General features: G+C 39.4%; 1 protein-coding gene across 1 annotated transcript in view; it reads right to left on the bottom strand.

The window, feature by feature from the left end:
* Nucleotides 1-15,768, bottom strand: part of LOC138965155 (kelch-like protein 13) — a gene marked incomplete in the record, with an annotated part of 28,235 nt that extends 12,467 nt beyond the window's left edge. Inside the window, 4 exon segments of the mRNA XM_070337283.1 lie at nucleotides 717-894; nucleotides 1,840-2,418; nucleotides 2,978-3,574; nucleotides 15,629-15,768. Of these exon segments, the coding sequence (XP_070193384.1) occupies nucleotides 717-894; nucleotides 1,840-2,418; nucleotides 2,978-3,574; nucleotides 15,629-15,637 (1,363 nt within the window).
* Nucleotides 15,769-15,837: the final 69 nt, after the last annotated feature.

Here is a 15,837-nt window from a genome sequence, read left to right as displayed (position 1 = left end):
TTATTTTAATCATAATTTTTATATTTTTAATTTTCAGAGCTTGTTTTAAATCCGAATATAACATATGTATATGTTTTTGGAATCAGAAAATGATGAAAAATAAGATGAACGTAATTTTGGATCGTTTTGAAACAAAAAAAATGTAATTACAATTTTCAGATTTTTAATGACCAAAGTCATCAATTAATTTTTAAGCTTCCAAGCTGAAAAGCAATACCAAAGTCCGGCCTTCGTCGAAGATTGCTTGGCCAAAATTTCAATCAATTTGATTGAAAAATGAGGGTGTGACAGTGCCACCTCAACTTTTACAAAAAGCCGGATATGACGTCATCAAAGACATTTATCAAAAAAAAAGAAAAAACGTCTGGGGATATCTACCCAGGAACTCTCATGTAAAATTTCATAAAGTTCGGTCCAGTAGTTTACTCTGAATCGCTCTACACACACAGACACACACACACACACACAGACACACACCACGACCCTCGTCTCGATTCCCCCCTCTACGTTAAAATATTTAGTCAAAACTTGACTAAATGTAAAAATTAACAAACCACAGACACAGACAGACACATGCACATACACAAAGAACAACTACAATAATGACATCACCTCAAATTCAATTTTCGACTTCAATTGTCACAAGTCCATTCCACACTAGTGTCTCAAATAAATTCAATTCTATAACTATATGAAGCATGACAAAGATTGTTCACCTGCGTGTTCATGAACAGCACTTGGCAATGCTGCCTGGTAGATCCACGTGTCCTGACAAGGATCATAACGTTCTACAGAAGAAAGCTCCCCGGTGTTGTTAGCTCCGCCCACAGCATACAGGTTGCCGTTCAGAGCTCCCAGGTAGAACACGCAGCGTGGCTCCTGCATGCGGCAAACCTACACAAAAGAAACCATTCTTTGTGGGTTTCATATTAACAAAACCTGGATCCCAGGTACGGTGGAACCCCCCTTTCAACACTTTCTACACCACCTATGTTGACCAAGGTTTTTTTTTTAGCTGAGACCAGCTGTGCTGCAGCAGGTCACTTCACTCAGAATTGTAGTAACTGTGTATCAACAAGATGGAATGCAGGCGTTAGATCGACGTTACAGGAAGCGACTGAAGTGACTGTGTTTACGGATATATCCGTACCTGGTCAGACAGAGCCATATAAATGAGTGAAGACCCCCCAATTGAAGACTTCCTTGAACCTTTAAGACCTTGTTTTTGCAGACATTGTGTTCATAACCTCTGTAAATCTACCCACATTTTAAGAATCCCTCCTTTTTAAGACCTGCTTTTCTCAGATTTTTGGAGTTCTTAAAAGAGGGGTTCCTCTGTGATGGTTCAAATTCTGTTATTGTGTGCCAATTAAGTTGTGGAGCTGCATCAAATCAAAGTGTACAAATCTAGACAATGAGAATGGTGACAAAGAAAATTTGAATTTAAAACAAATTACATTACACGTCTACATCAATATTTGTATGATTTACTTTTCTTCTTTTACTTCAATTGTTTTCATCATCTGTAGAGGAATGTCTTTGTTGTATAAATTTGCCAGAATGTTAGGTTTACAAATCTCTCAATGAGTCATGTATTTGAACTCAAACAAAAGAAAAAATACTTTGGACTCTTAACAACACTCCAAGGGTATAAGCTTACCGAATGTTCCCACATTTTATTCAATAGATAAACCAGTTTCCTCTTCATTTCATTTTTTCTGAGCACAAGTCTTCTTTCCTTTTTACAACAACAGCCAGAATCGATCAGAATCCTTTTCACTTTCAGCTAAAATAACTGAGATAGACAATTCTGAGATTGTCTTCTGACCTCACACCTACCTCTGTCCAGCGGAGATCTGACAGGTCCAGCTCAAAGGTGTAGGACAAAGCATCCTCGCCACTGTCGGAAAACGAGTTCTGCCCTCCGGCGATGTACAGGATGTTGTTGAGACTGCAGGCTGAAAACTCACGTAGACACAGCACAGGCAGCTGAAAAGAGGAGTGTCGCAATTCCGAGAAGTGGATCTTCTTCCGCAAGGTTTCCACCCCTCTTGATGGCACGTCTGTCATGGAAGCGACAGACACCGGCAAGCAGAAGAACATGGATGGAATACTGTCGTGAGTGCCCAAAGAAACCACCACATCCACAGGGCGGCGGATGTTGCTCTGATCAGGATTCGAGATCCTGTAGGCTTTAGGGTCCGCTTTATACATACGCACTTCTTCAGAGATGTACGTTAGAATGTCCGGCCGTAGCCCGTTAGGAGGGTCTTCCTCTTCATTGTCGCAGACTATTTCTGTAATGCGAATGTGCTTCAGCATTAACCTGAGGTTTTTGTCAGGGTCAGCAGTGATCTCGGCAGGACCGCAGCGCAGCCATTGCTCTACCAACCTCACCAGCTCCCACTCTGAGTTCACCTGTGACAAAGGAGCTACATCAAGGTTTCTGTCATAACCAGAAAGCAAAAAACAGAAGGACTAACTAGTTTTGACTATAACTAGTATAAGACTCATGAACATGTGTGGTTAATTGCTGCCTAAACTAGGAATTCTCTCTTCCAAGATGCATGCAATAAATCATAACCATCATTTTGCAATTGCATAAGTACTGTACTGGACATGTAGTATTATTCTGTTCTGCAGGGTGACTAATCCAAATTAATGATCTCTGAAAGAATTTCTTTTGATTTTGGATTTTTGGATTCGTCTTGGTTTTGTTGGTGTCGATTAATAAATGTTTGTTCCTCATAATAAGTATTTCCCAAATTTGGACTACATGTACCAGGAAACAAACCAAACAAAATAAAAAATCTTTGAGTCCTAGCTCGGACCTACTCCTTTATAAATACTTAGAGACAAATTCACATCAATTTTGCCAGCACACAAGCACCTCCCCTTACAAACCAAGATCCTCACCCCCCCTTCCAACCCACTCCAAAATGCTTATAAACAAAGAACAAGCAGAATTGTTTCTTACCTTTGTTTTGTCACTCGAGAGTAGAGCTTCCAGCACTGAAGAGGAGAGATGCTCCAGCCAGCAGTCCGAGGCACACAAGTCAGTCACCTGGCTGGCCATAAACTTCACTATGTCCAGGCCCAGTCTGGTAAGAGAGTACTTATGATTCAGTGCTAGCATGTCCTCAAAGTTCTCCATTGAAACAGGCTTTGCCCGACACAAGTATTCATCTACCACTTCCTTCAACACTGGAATGTCAAGGTAGTCTGCAGCATCTAGAATCTGCGTCAACGTGCGTGTGTTTGACTGGCTCTTTTCCAGAAACTCCACACCATCCTCCTGGTGCTTTTGACATTTTGCCAGGAGGTTGACAATGAGCTGAAGGACGTCGGAATGGACCAGTTTCAGGGAGATGGACTTTGTGCGAGTCTCCTTCATTTCACTGTGTAGCAGGGAGGCAAAGTAGCCAGAGAAGATGGACAACTGAGTAGGGTTGACCGTGACATTCTTACCGTCGGAGCACACACAGATGTAGCTTGTGTCGTGGGCCTGCTGAGACTTCAGACTGGCAGCTCCAGAGAACTTGACAGCCATGGTGGATCTTGATTTCTTCAAAATCTGTTCCAAGTAAAGACAGAGCAAAGGTAATCAATGAGAAAACCACACAGACATTCGATATGTAAATTCCTACAAAATCTAAAGGCTATGATAATGAACTTGCTAAGCTCCACACAAGATCATGTTCCTTCCCTACTTGAGGCCCATTCAGCTAATTGTCTTTATCCACAGATGAATGGCTGCTCAAAGTCAGATGTAGACATAGCCCAAGGCATTAGTCAGAGAAAAACTATTGAAGCATGATTGTATGAACTTGTGACACTGAAAAGAAGACGATAACACGATACTGGTTTAAACACAATGCCAATGGTGGCACTGAGGACTGGGTGGCCGAGTGGTAACGCACTTGCGCTTGGAAGCGAGAGGTTGCGAGTTCGACCCTGGGTCAGGGCGTTAGCAATTTTCTCCCCCCTTTCCTAACCTAGGTGGTGAGTTCAAGTGCTAGTCTTTCGGATGAGACGAAAAACCGAGGTCCCTTCGTGTACACTACACTGGGGTGTGCACGTTAAAGATCCGATTGACAAAAGGGTCTTTCCTGGCAAAATTGCATAGGCATAGATAAAAATGTCCACCAAAATACCCGTGTTACTTGGAATAATAGGCCGTGAAAAGTAGGATATGCGCCGAAATGGCTGCGATCTGCTGGCCGATGTGAATGCGTGATGTATTGTGTAAAAAAAAATCCATCTCACACGGCATAAATAAATCCCTGCGCCTTGAATATGTGCGCGATATAAATTGCATAAAATAAAAAAAAATAAAAAAATACCTGCGCTTAGAACTGTACCCACGGAATACGCGCGATATAAGCCTCATATATTTGATTGATTGATTGCTCTGAACGAATACTCTCATCGGCAAAGGCACAAAAGTCTTATGGGAGCAAACTGACTTCCCTCAAACGCATTTGTTTCCCCTCTCTTGATATTGATCAGCCAGAAAAAAATCCAAAATGTCCAGTGAAGGACGAGCAACAGTGCGATGAGCCAATTCAGTTTAGCTCTTATGCCACAGTGGATTGACAAGTTTACCGACAGAATCTAAAACATTAAAAAGAATTAGTTTGTTAATCATGTGAAAATGCAAACAAATAAAAGTGTGCGTTTCACCCACATATATTTGTTCATTAACTTTCAAAAGAACATGAGCATGTAATATTTTATAGTCTACTCTAGTGTGGCGTACGTATTGCTGTAGCCCGTAGGACAGGATCAGTGACGCCATTAATTCCTGAGAAATTTAAGCACTGACATTGATATTTGTTTTGCTTGAATATGATTACATCTCCAATTATCTCTTGCTGGAAAAAGGTTTTCCTACAAATTCGCTTCCATATCCCATACGCTTCTGTTTCTTCTCCTTAACTTTTGACTGACTGATGCAAATTCAAAATTTCATTGACTACAGCTTATCAACTTATTTGTACACGAATTAAAGCTTTAATACATATGCAATCTTCTTCTTCTTCTTCTGCAATCATATGCAATCAACCGAGTTTCTGCTGAGTCACTAGAGTATTGAGATGTGCTCGTACTGCTTATTTGTTCTCTATATAGCTCTCCCAGCAAACTGCTTATTGCGAACATAAAAATATTCCATTCAAAAATGTTAAAAACATTAATTTGGTTATCTAAACTGTATAAAGCGAACTGTAAAGACTAAAACACTAGAGGATAGCCTGAATGAACCCAAAATATTAATTCTATACATTGAAAATATCAAACCAAACCTGTCATATAATATGCCAATTAAAGTATGTTTCTGATGTTGTCCTTTGTTTGTTTGTTTATTTGTTGCTTAACGTCCAGCCGACTACGCAGAGCCATATCAGGACGAGGAAGGGGGGGATGAAGGGGGCCACTTGTCAAGCGATTCCTGTTTACAAATGCACTAACCCATTACTTGTGTCCCAGCAGGCTTTAGTAAAACTAAATTAATACCTACTGGAAGATTACCAGTTTCCAGTATGTTAAAATAGGCTTAACCTATCTACTGCTGGACTTACATCAGAACACTAACAGATTAAACTATACATGAATCGCGAGACAAGCGGCAAGAGAAGAGATTTTTGGAAAAAATACGGGTGAATGAGCAAGAAGGCAGAAAAAAGAAAAGAATTCATGAAGAAAAAGAGAGCATGACAGGAAAGAGGAACCAAAAATCTACCTAACAGCAAACTAGAAAGCTCCTGCGGTTCCAAAAACAGGAGGGGCCTTTAATTTCATAACCGCAGTGCCCCACTGCGGGAGATGTTGTCCTGGTGAATTTACCCTGCAAGTCAGAAATAGTTGTAACCCTATGTTACCCTGTAGTCAGAATTTAAGCCATCTGGAAATATTTTTGCTCAAAATGCATTTCATCTGCTCCTAAGGTAAATGTTCCCATATAAGATATGGTGCAACAGTGCCAAGTTTCAACCTCATTTGTCAATCAGCAAACACAGACAGAAAAGGAATGTGATACTGATAGAATGAAAGACTCAGGCTAAGTATAAGTTCAGTGAGATCAAATCAGAAGTACATGTAAAATATGGCAGCACAAAATCAGTGATAACAAACTTGATCACTTGTTGTTGTACAAACCTTATTCATCTTCAGTTTAATTATGATCCAGCAAAAAACCAGCAGTCTCAAAAACCAGATGAACACAATGGTGCTATAATATGTCCCTTACTCCAAAAGCTTACAACAAATTCAACAGCTCTCATTGAGCCATTCGCTTTTAAAACTGTCTGCAACTCTCTGTGGAAATGTTGAGTGCGCTGAAAGGATTTTTAACGCAACAGAGAAAGTGTGGGCAGTGCTTTTGACATGATAAACTATTATCTAAACATCCGCATATATGAGGGGGAAACAGCCCACGCCTAGAGAGATGCAGAAACCATAAACCATCTAGTGTCAATTAAGTAAAAATACTTTCCAAAAAATCTTTCCTTGCTACCCCAAAAAATGCATTAACGCTTTCAAAACAAGCTTTTTCTGCAGTCACGTGTACCTCAATGATGACATTTCTATATTTCTATTTTCAGAAGCGACGTCAAACACAAAGTTATGAATGATCAATGAAGCTCTTTCCACACCCACGGACCCAAGTTCTACGTCACGTCTGCTTCTACGTCTATTCTAGTTCATGTGTCATTTGATACATCACCCTGTTGTTAAATTTAGTCAAGTTTTGACTAAATGTTTTAACATAGAGGGGGAATTGAGACAAGGGTCATGGTGTATGTGTGTGTGTGTGTGTGTGTGTGTGTGTGTGTGTGTGTGTGTGTGAGTGTGTGTGTGTGTCTGTGTGTGTGTGTAGAGCGATTCAGACTAAACTACTGGACCGATCTTTATGAAATTTTACACAAGAGTTCCTGGGAATGATATCCCCGGACATTTTTTTTATTTTTTCGATAAATACCTTTGATGATGTCATATCCGGCTTTTAATGTAAAAGTTGAGGCGGCACTGTCACACCCTCATTTTTCAATCAAATTGATTGAAATTTTGGCAAAGCAATCTTCGACGAAGGCCGGACTTTGGTATTGCATTTCAGCTTGGTGGCTTAAAAAATAATTAATGAATTTGGTCATTAACAAGAAGGGCAAAGCCCATACGACTCACATGCTTGACCTTGACCTTTACATGACCTTGACCTTCAGGGTCAAGGTCAAATAACTAAACCTAGCAATGACATCATACACTAAGAACTGCTTTACACATTTTTCCTACCAAAATACATGTGACCTTGACCCAAGGTCAAGGTCATCCAAGGTCATGCAACACAAAGCTGTTAATTCAAGACATAGGAAGTACAATGGTGCTTATTGGCTCTTTCTACCATGAGATATGGTCACTTTTAGTGGTTCACTACCTTATTTTGGTCACATTTCATAAGGGTCAAAGTGACCTTGACCTTGATCATATGTGACCAAATGTGTCTCATGATGAAAGCATAACATGTGCCCCACATAATTTTTAAGTTTGAAACAGTTATCTTCCATAGTTCAGGGTCAAGGTCACTTCAAAATATGTATACAATCCAACTTTAAAGGACCCTTGCGACCTTGACCTTGAAGCCAGGTCAACCAAACTGGTGTCCAAAGATAGGGCTTACATTGGCCTGTATAGCATACATAGCTAACGTTGCCATTCTCGATAACTTCAGAAAAAAATGCGAAAATGTGAAAAATGGTCGTTTTTAAGACAACAATTACGGCCCCTGTGACCTTGAACTTGAAGTGAGGTCAAGTTGCCGCACATGTTTTTTGAGATCTTGTAACCATACACCATCAGGCCACATCAGGTGTTGATAGACTTAATAGTGTCCAAGAAATATCCAACGTTAAAGTTTTCCGGACGGACGGACGGACGGACGGACGGACGGACGACTCGGGTGAGTACATAGACTCACTCCTGCTTCGCATGTGAGTCAAAAATTGGAAACTTGTCATTAAAATTATTTTTTTTATTAAACGATCCAAAAACAATTTCATCTTATTCTCCGTCATTCTTTTATTCCAAAAACATATACATGTTATGTTATATTTGGATTACAAACAAGCTCTGAAAATTAAAAAAATGAAATTTATGATTAAAATTAATTTTCTGAAATCGATTTAAAAACAATTTCATCTTATTCCTTATCGGTCCCTGATTCAAAAAACATGTAGATAAGATATGTTTGGATTAAAAACCAACTCAGTACGCCAAAAAGAATAGAGATACAGAAAAGCGTGTTATCCTGCTCAGCGTGACCATTACCGCACAATTCTGGCTTGTCGATTTCACTGCCTTTGCCACGAGCGGTGGACTGACGAAACTACAAGTATGCGGTCTTCGTGAAAAAATGCAGTGCGTTCAGTTTCATTCTGTGAGTTCGACAGCTTGACTAAATGTTGTTATTTCCGAATTTCGCCTTACGCGACTTGTTTTTATTTCTCACACCAATACAAACACACACATATTTAACACAACTAGTCTATTTTTGCTGGTTATTGATTACAAGCAAATGTGTCAGAAAACTTAGAGTGAGAGAAGCTAAAAAGAGAAAGTCAAGTTATGTAAAATCAATACAAGTCTGGTCGCCTCAGAAAACAGTGGAGCTTGTGTTTGGAGCCATCGTAAAATGCCATTCAGAATTGTTAATGTTATAAAAAAACAAAAACCAATTAAACATTTAACACTTGAAAACACATGTAATGTATTGCTAATCAAATTGTTGAGCAAACACAAGACATAATAAAGAAATAGATTATAAACAGATGAATATATATATATATGTAAAAAAAATTTTTTTTAAAAAGTCGCGTAAGGCGAAAATACAACATTTAGTCAAGCTGTCGAACTCACAGAATGAAACTGAACGCACTGCAATTTTTCAGCAAGACCGTATACTCGTAGCATCGTCAGTCCACCGCTCGTGGCAAAGGCAGTGAAATTGACAAGAAGAGCGGGGTAGTAGTTGCGCTGAGAAGGATAGCAGGCTTTTCTGTACCTCTCTTCGTTTTAACTTTCTGAGCGTGGTTTTAATCCAAACATATCATATCTATGTTTTTGGAATCAGGAACCGACAAGGAATAAGATGAAAGTGTTTTTAAATTGATTTCGAAAATTGAATATTGATCATAATTCTTATATTTTTCATTTTCAGAGCTTGTTTTTAATCCATATATAACATATTTATATGTTTTTTGAATCAGGAAATGATGAAGAATAAGATGAACGTAAATTTGGATCGTTTTATAATTTTTTTATTTTTTTATTTTTACAATTTTCAGATTTTTAATGACCAAAGTCATTAATTAATTTTAAAGCCACCAAGCTGAAATGCAATACCGAAGTCCGGCCTTCGTCGAAGATTGCTTGGCCAAAATTTCAATCAATTTGATTGAAAAATGAGGATGTGACAGTGCCGCCTCAACTTTTACAAAAAACGGGATATGACGTTATCAAAGACATTTATCGAAAAAAAGAAAACAATGTCCGGGGATATCATACCCAGGAGCTCTCATGTCAAATTTCATAAAGATCGGTCCAGTAGTTTAGTCTGAATCGCTCTACACACACACACGCACACACGCACAGACACACACCACCACCCTCGTTTCGATTCCCCCTCTACGTTAAAACATTTAGTCAAAACTTGACTAAATGTAAAAAGAAGAAAGAAAAAGTCGCGTAAGGCTAAATTACAACATTTAGTCAAGCTGTCGAACTCACAGAATGAAACTGAACTCACTGCATTTTTACAGCAAGAGCATATATTCGTAGCATCGTCAGTCCACCGCTCGATGCACTGAGGCAGTGAAATTGACAAGAAGAGCGGGGTAGTAGTTGCGCTGAGAAGGATAGCACGCTTTTCTTTAACTCTATTCTTTTTAACTTTCTGAGCGTGTTTTTAATCCAAACATATCACATCTATATGTTTTTGGAATCAGGAACCCACAAGGATTAAAATGAAATTGTTTTTAAATCGATTTCGGAAATTTTATTTTAATAATAATTTTTATATTTTTAATTTTCAGAGCTTGTTTTTAATCCGAATATAACATATTTATATGTTTGTGGAATCAGAAAATGATGACGAATAAAATAAACGTAAATTTGGATCGTTTAAAATTTTTTTTTTTTTTTTTTACAATTTTCAGATTTTCAGTGACCAAAGTCATTAATTAATTTTTAAGCCACCAAGCTGAAATGCAATACCGAAGTCCGGCCTTTGACTAAATGCCTCGACTTTTACAAAAAGCCGGATATGACGTCATCAAAGGTATTTATCGAAAAAAAGAAAAAAAGTCCGGGGATATCATTCCCAGGAACTCTCATGTCAAATTTCATAAAGATCGGTCCAGTAGTTTGGTCTGAATCGCTCTACACACACACACAGACAGACACACACACACACACATACACCACAACCCTTGTCTCGATTCCCCCCCCCCCCCCCCCCCCCCTCTACGTTAAAACATTTAGTCAAAACTTGACTAAATGTAAAAAGAGTGCATAAGATAAGAATTGAAGTTCAACTTCAAATATAAATTTAAGTGACCCTGAAAACATAATCTACTACATGTACAAGTCTCAAAGTAATGGACTGAAGCACCTTCAAAGATTACACAACAATAACATTTTTCATTGGGATCTCAAGCACAGTGATTCCCTAGAATCCACTAGAAAGGAGCTGTGTCACAGAAGCAGTTTCCATATTTCTGATAAATAAAATAGGCACGTTCAAACCTTAATCAGTGAATGTCCCAATCGTTTTAACATTTTAGTACTAATCCACAACCTCTTGAAGTTAAATACTCCCCTTTTTTTTCCCGAGGATGATTTATTGATTACCACAGGGAAACAGCACATAAGCATACAACATACTGGCGCCCCAAGGACAGGTTTTGTTGTTCAACAGTTGCGGAGTGCATCCAACGTAATTATTTAAAGACGCAAATATCAATTTCACCGTAGACATAATATCAAAAACAGCTTCTTTAGCACCCTCAGGATTTGTTTTCCTTGCCACACTTTTACGCAACAGTTGTAAAAAGGCATCCTCCCACTACAACTTTGCCACGAGGTTTAGCACGTGAGCTGGGTACTCTACTTTCCTATTCCATCAAAGGGGGCGAGATGGATGGAGGGACCTGGAAGTTGGGGAATGGGGAGTGGGAGGAGCAGGGACAGGTGATGTTGGACAAATAACCTAACTGAGTGCAGTGAAACACTAGAAGTAAACCAGCCTAATTTTGTTCAGAAAAATAGATAGAGATGATGCAAAGTTGGTAAGACTCTACTTCTACTTCCAATCAGTACAATTTAAAATTTTGAAAAATGTCACAAAAAAGGTAACAGTCATCATTGCAAATTAAGTTAAATATTCATAGCTGAGACATTTAATCAAGAGCCCAGGCTGACACTGAGCTTTCATAATTAACCTTTTAAAGTATATCTGGAACCAGTACAATTTATCTGTGTATGATGGAACACTGCCTTTCTTTAAAAATGTTTCTGTACTCTAGCTGCCTATCCCATCATAACATAAACAAGTCGCGTAAGGCGAAAATACAACATTTAGTCAAGTAGCTGTCGAACTCACAGAATGAAACTGAACGCAACGCAACGCAGCAAGACTGTATACTCGTAGCATCGTCACTCCACCGCCCGTGGCAAAGGCAGTGCCCGTGGAATTGACAAGAAGAGCGGGGTATTCGTTGCGCTGAGAAGGATAGCACGCTTTTCTGTACCTCTCTTCGTTTTAACTTTCTGAGCGTGTTTTTAATCCAAACATATCATATCTATATGTTTTTGGAATCAGGAACCGACAAGGAATAAGATGAAAGTGTTTTTAAATTGATTTCGAAAAAAAAAAAATTCATAATAATTTTTATATATTTAATTTTCAGAGCTTGTTTTTAATCCGAATATAACATATTTATATGTTTTTGGAATCAGCAAATGATGGAGAATAAGATAAACGTAAATTTGGATCGTTTTATAAATTTTTTTTTTTTTTTTTTACAATTTTCAGATTTTTAATGACCAAAGTCATTAATTATTTTTAAGCCACCAAGCTGAAATGCAATACCGAAGTCCGGGCTTCGTCGAAGATTACTTGACCAAAATTTCAACTAATTTGGTTGAAAAATGAGGGCGTGACAGTGCCGCCTCAACTTTCACGAAAAGCCGGATATGACGTCATCAAAGACATTTATAAAAAAAATGAAAAAAACGTTCGGGGATTTCATACCCAGGAACTCTCATGTCAAATTTCATAAAGATCGGTCCAGTAGTTTAGTCTGAATCGCTCTACACACACACACAGACACACGCACATACACCACGACCCTCGTCTCGATTCCCCCCTCGATGTTAAAACATTTAGTCATAACTTGACTAAATGTAAAAAGAAACTGTAGAATATAGTCTCCACATAATACTTTTTCAGCAATGTGGTTTTCACTTCAGTTCAAGCATACTTTCTGTGACATCAACAACAAATTCTGGACTGTTGCTGCATCGAATGTTAACAATGCTAAACTAGATTTACAGAAGGTTGACAATACTGCCATATGGTAAAATAAGAAACATAAAAATTAAACAGCATACAAATAATAAATCCAAAAATAAAACAGAAAAAGTATTACACAAGTCGAAAGCCTGCAAGTTTATTCAAGTTTTAGGAATCTAGAATTTCCACTTGCTGTTTACCATTTGAAACTCTTCATCTGAAAGTGCAACACAATACTGTATTGCTTTTCCAACTTCTACAAGCTCTCAGTCTCACTGAAAATATCAGACATCATGAAACAGGACACAGGTGCAATATTTTGATGCAGTGAATTGTGTATTTATGATGCCCTAGTTTCATAATGTAAACTTCTTCATGGAGCTTGTTCAGTTGTTGCATGGCCTCAACAAAGTGAACTTTTCCTCTTTTTTAAAAATTTTACATAAAATTTGATCTATAAAAATATAATAATATATCATTGTACAATGCAACATTAACTTAATTTTCTCATGAAAACCAGCTGTGTTGACTGCAAGGGGAAACAGCTAGCTTAAGTCATGTGATACTCAGTAGTTTGTTTACCAACTAATGTACTAGTACTTGCATGAAAAAGGATTTTATCATAGCTCTTCCGACTGTCAGAAATATATGTAACAGTAAATAACAAATTAACGTTTTCTTTTGGCTTGCCAGTTAAAAACTGGTTTCCATAACCTCAACAAATGCCGTTTAATACCTAATGACTGGACATTATTGTACATTATAATTCAAAGCCTTCAAAAGTAACAATTAATTCAGTACTTAGCTAAAAAAAAAAAAAACAAGAGGCGAAGCCTTCAAGGCTCACGTAAGAAATCGACAAACAGTAACACAAACTCAATCACTCCGTCACACATACACACACACACACACACACACAGTAAGCATAGGTGACACTGTGCAAGAAAGCGAGACACTAGATCTAGATCTAGCCTACTTAAGCCTGTCCTTAATTGAGCCCGTAGTCGACTACACGAAGCTTCGCAAAGTCTTAATACCAAAAACCCGCAGCTACGGCGTGGTACTTTGACCCCAACATCGCTTCTCAAGTTTTGACATGCGAAGCTTCGCCGTAGCTCGCAACGAAGTTTTTTTGTTTTTTGTAAGAAGAGTGCTTTTTGATTCAAGATGGACGACGAAATCAGACTCAATACCATAGTGAAGAATGAACCTCCTACCTGTATTATTTCATACTGCGATGCCTTGACATGTCGAATGAAACTCGAAATCCCAGCGCTCACGCCAACTGGTCCCTGCCGTGCTCAGTCAACGAAATAGAACACATACAATTAACTTTCGTCATCATCAAGTACGTAAAGTACAATTTGTGACGTAAAGTACTCAGAAAGAAGCACACCACGCGCTGGTCGAGACTACGTGCATGCGCTTTCTGACTAATAAGATTTGAGACGCCAAGACATGAAAAGATAACTCTCTTTTCCGCCATAGTGCCTTCCAACTAGTCTCGGCCCGCTCAAAATAATGAGCCAAAATGACCGAGACTTTCAGTAATTCCTTCGCGTGACGTCTAACCCTCTTACGCCATAATGTGACGTCTTCAAATGACGAAATGTTAAAGTTTCTACCACAGACATACACACGCACACACACACGCACAGACAGACAAAGTTACGATCGCATAGGCTACACTTACGTGAGCCAAAAAGGATTGGATGAAAGTTGTACTCGAGGGTACTTCATCCGAATCAACTACAGTAGACTCTGGCGTCCCGCAGGGGACGGTGCTCGGCCCACTACTCTTCCTTGTCCATATTAACGACCTGCCAGCCTCCGTATCGTCCCACGTCCGCTTGTTCGCCGACGACTGCCTGCTCTATAGGGAAATAAACTCCTTCACGGATCACCAATCCCTGCAACAAGACCTCAGACACCTCGAAGAGTGGGCGGTTACCTGGGGCATGCGCTTCAACGCCTCTAAATGATATCCTTAGTATAAACAAATCCTCTGACTTCTATTACCAACTGGACAACAGCATCCTCCAAAACGTTAGATCCACACCCTACCTTGGCATTCTCCTCTCAGACGACATGAAATGGAGCCCCCACATTTCTTCTATCACTAAAAAAGCAAACTGCACCCTTGGCTTTCTCCGCCGCAACCTCCAACGCTGCCCGCCTCGTTGCCGTCAGCAGGCCTACCTCTCCCTCGTGCGTCCCCTCCTGGAGTATGGGGCGGTTGTCTGGGACCCCTACCTGAAGAAAGACATTGACTGCATCGAACGCGTACAACGCAAAGCCTCGAGGTTTATCACAGGCGACTTCAGGTCGTCGACCCCCGGCAGCGTCACCAGACTCCTAGAGAAAACTGGACTCCAACCTCTGCAACAGCGACGTCAACAACTCCGTCTGACGTTCTTCTATAGGGTGGTTGAGGGGCTGGTACCGGCACTACCATCACACCAGTTCTTAACTGAGCAGAAGCAAGGCCGTAAAATCAGGCCAGTGAGACACTCTGACCATCACACATCCAACATTGTCTCACAGTATTCAAGAAACAATTCTAGACCCTATTCAGTGCCCCAAGGCCGCACTGATCTGTTTAGGAACTCCTTTTTTGTGAAGACGGCACAAGACTGGAATCTACTTGAGGACAATATTGTAACCTCCAAAAGCATTGGCATCTTTAAAGCCAAGCTAGCAGCCGCCCACCACCATTAGGCTGCCGCACTCCCCCCCGCTGCATTTATGCCAGTCTTCTGGTACCCAGCAGCGTAACCATCAAGATCAAGATCAAGAAAAATTATACATCCTGTCCCTGTCCTGTGTTCATGCATTATTTTTTCTTCAAGAAAACAAATGCCAGTTTCCAGAAAAAGCTACAATAACTTTGAAAAATACAGTTAGACTAATCGATTTGAGGTACCTGATGCACCACGCCCTGATAAAATGGAACTGCGGTTGAAGACAGTTTTGTTCTTATTTTATCAAGGGGTTTGGGTGTCATGTTTGTGGGACTGACTAAGCCCATAACATTAACAACATACTCTTCATACAAAAACAAACCTTAAACATTGTAAGTCAGCATTCCAAGAATGAAATACATTCATTACAGTGTAGTTCTCAATAATTTCACGCAGATTTCCATTTACCGAGTAATTTGTGCGCATTCACTTGTGTTTTGGTTTGACAGACGACAGCCAAGTCTTGATCAGAGCAGATATACAAAGCTAGTGTAAAAGTTTTCGTATATATACCCTAAATCACGATAAACG

The sequence above is a fragment of the Littorina saxatilis genome, linkage group LG1 (assembly GCF_037325665.1).
Source record: "Littorina saxatilis isolate snail1 linkage group LG1, US_GU_Lsax_2.0, whole genome shotgun sequence".
Lineage (NCBI taxonomy): Eukaryota > Metazoa > Mollusca > Gastropoda > Littorinimorpha > Littorinidae > Littorina > Littorina saxatilis.
This window is presented reverse-complemented; position numbering and strand designations above follow the sequence as displayed.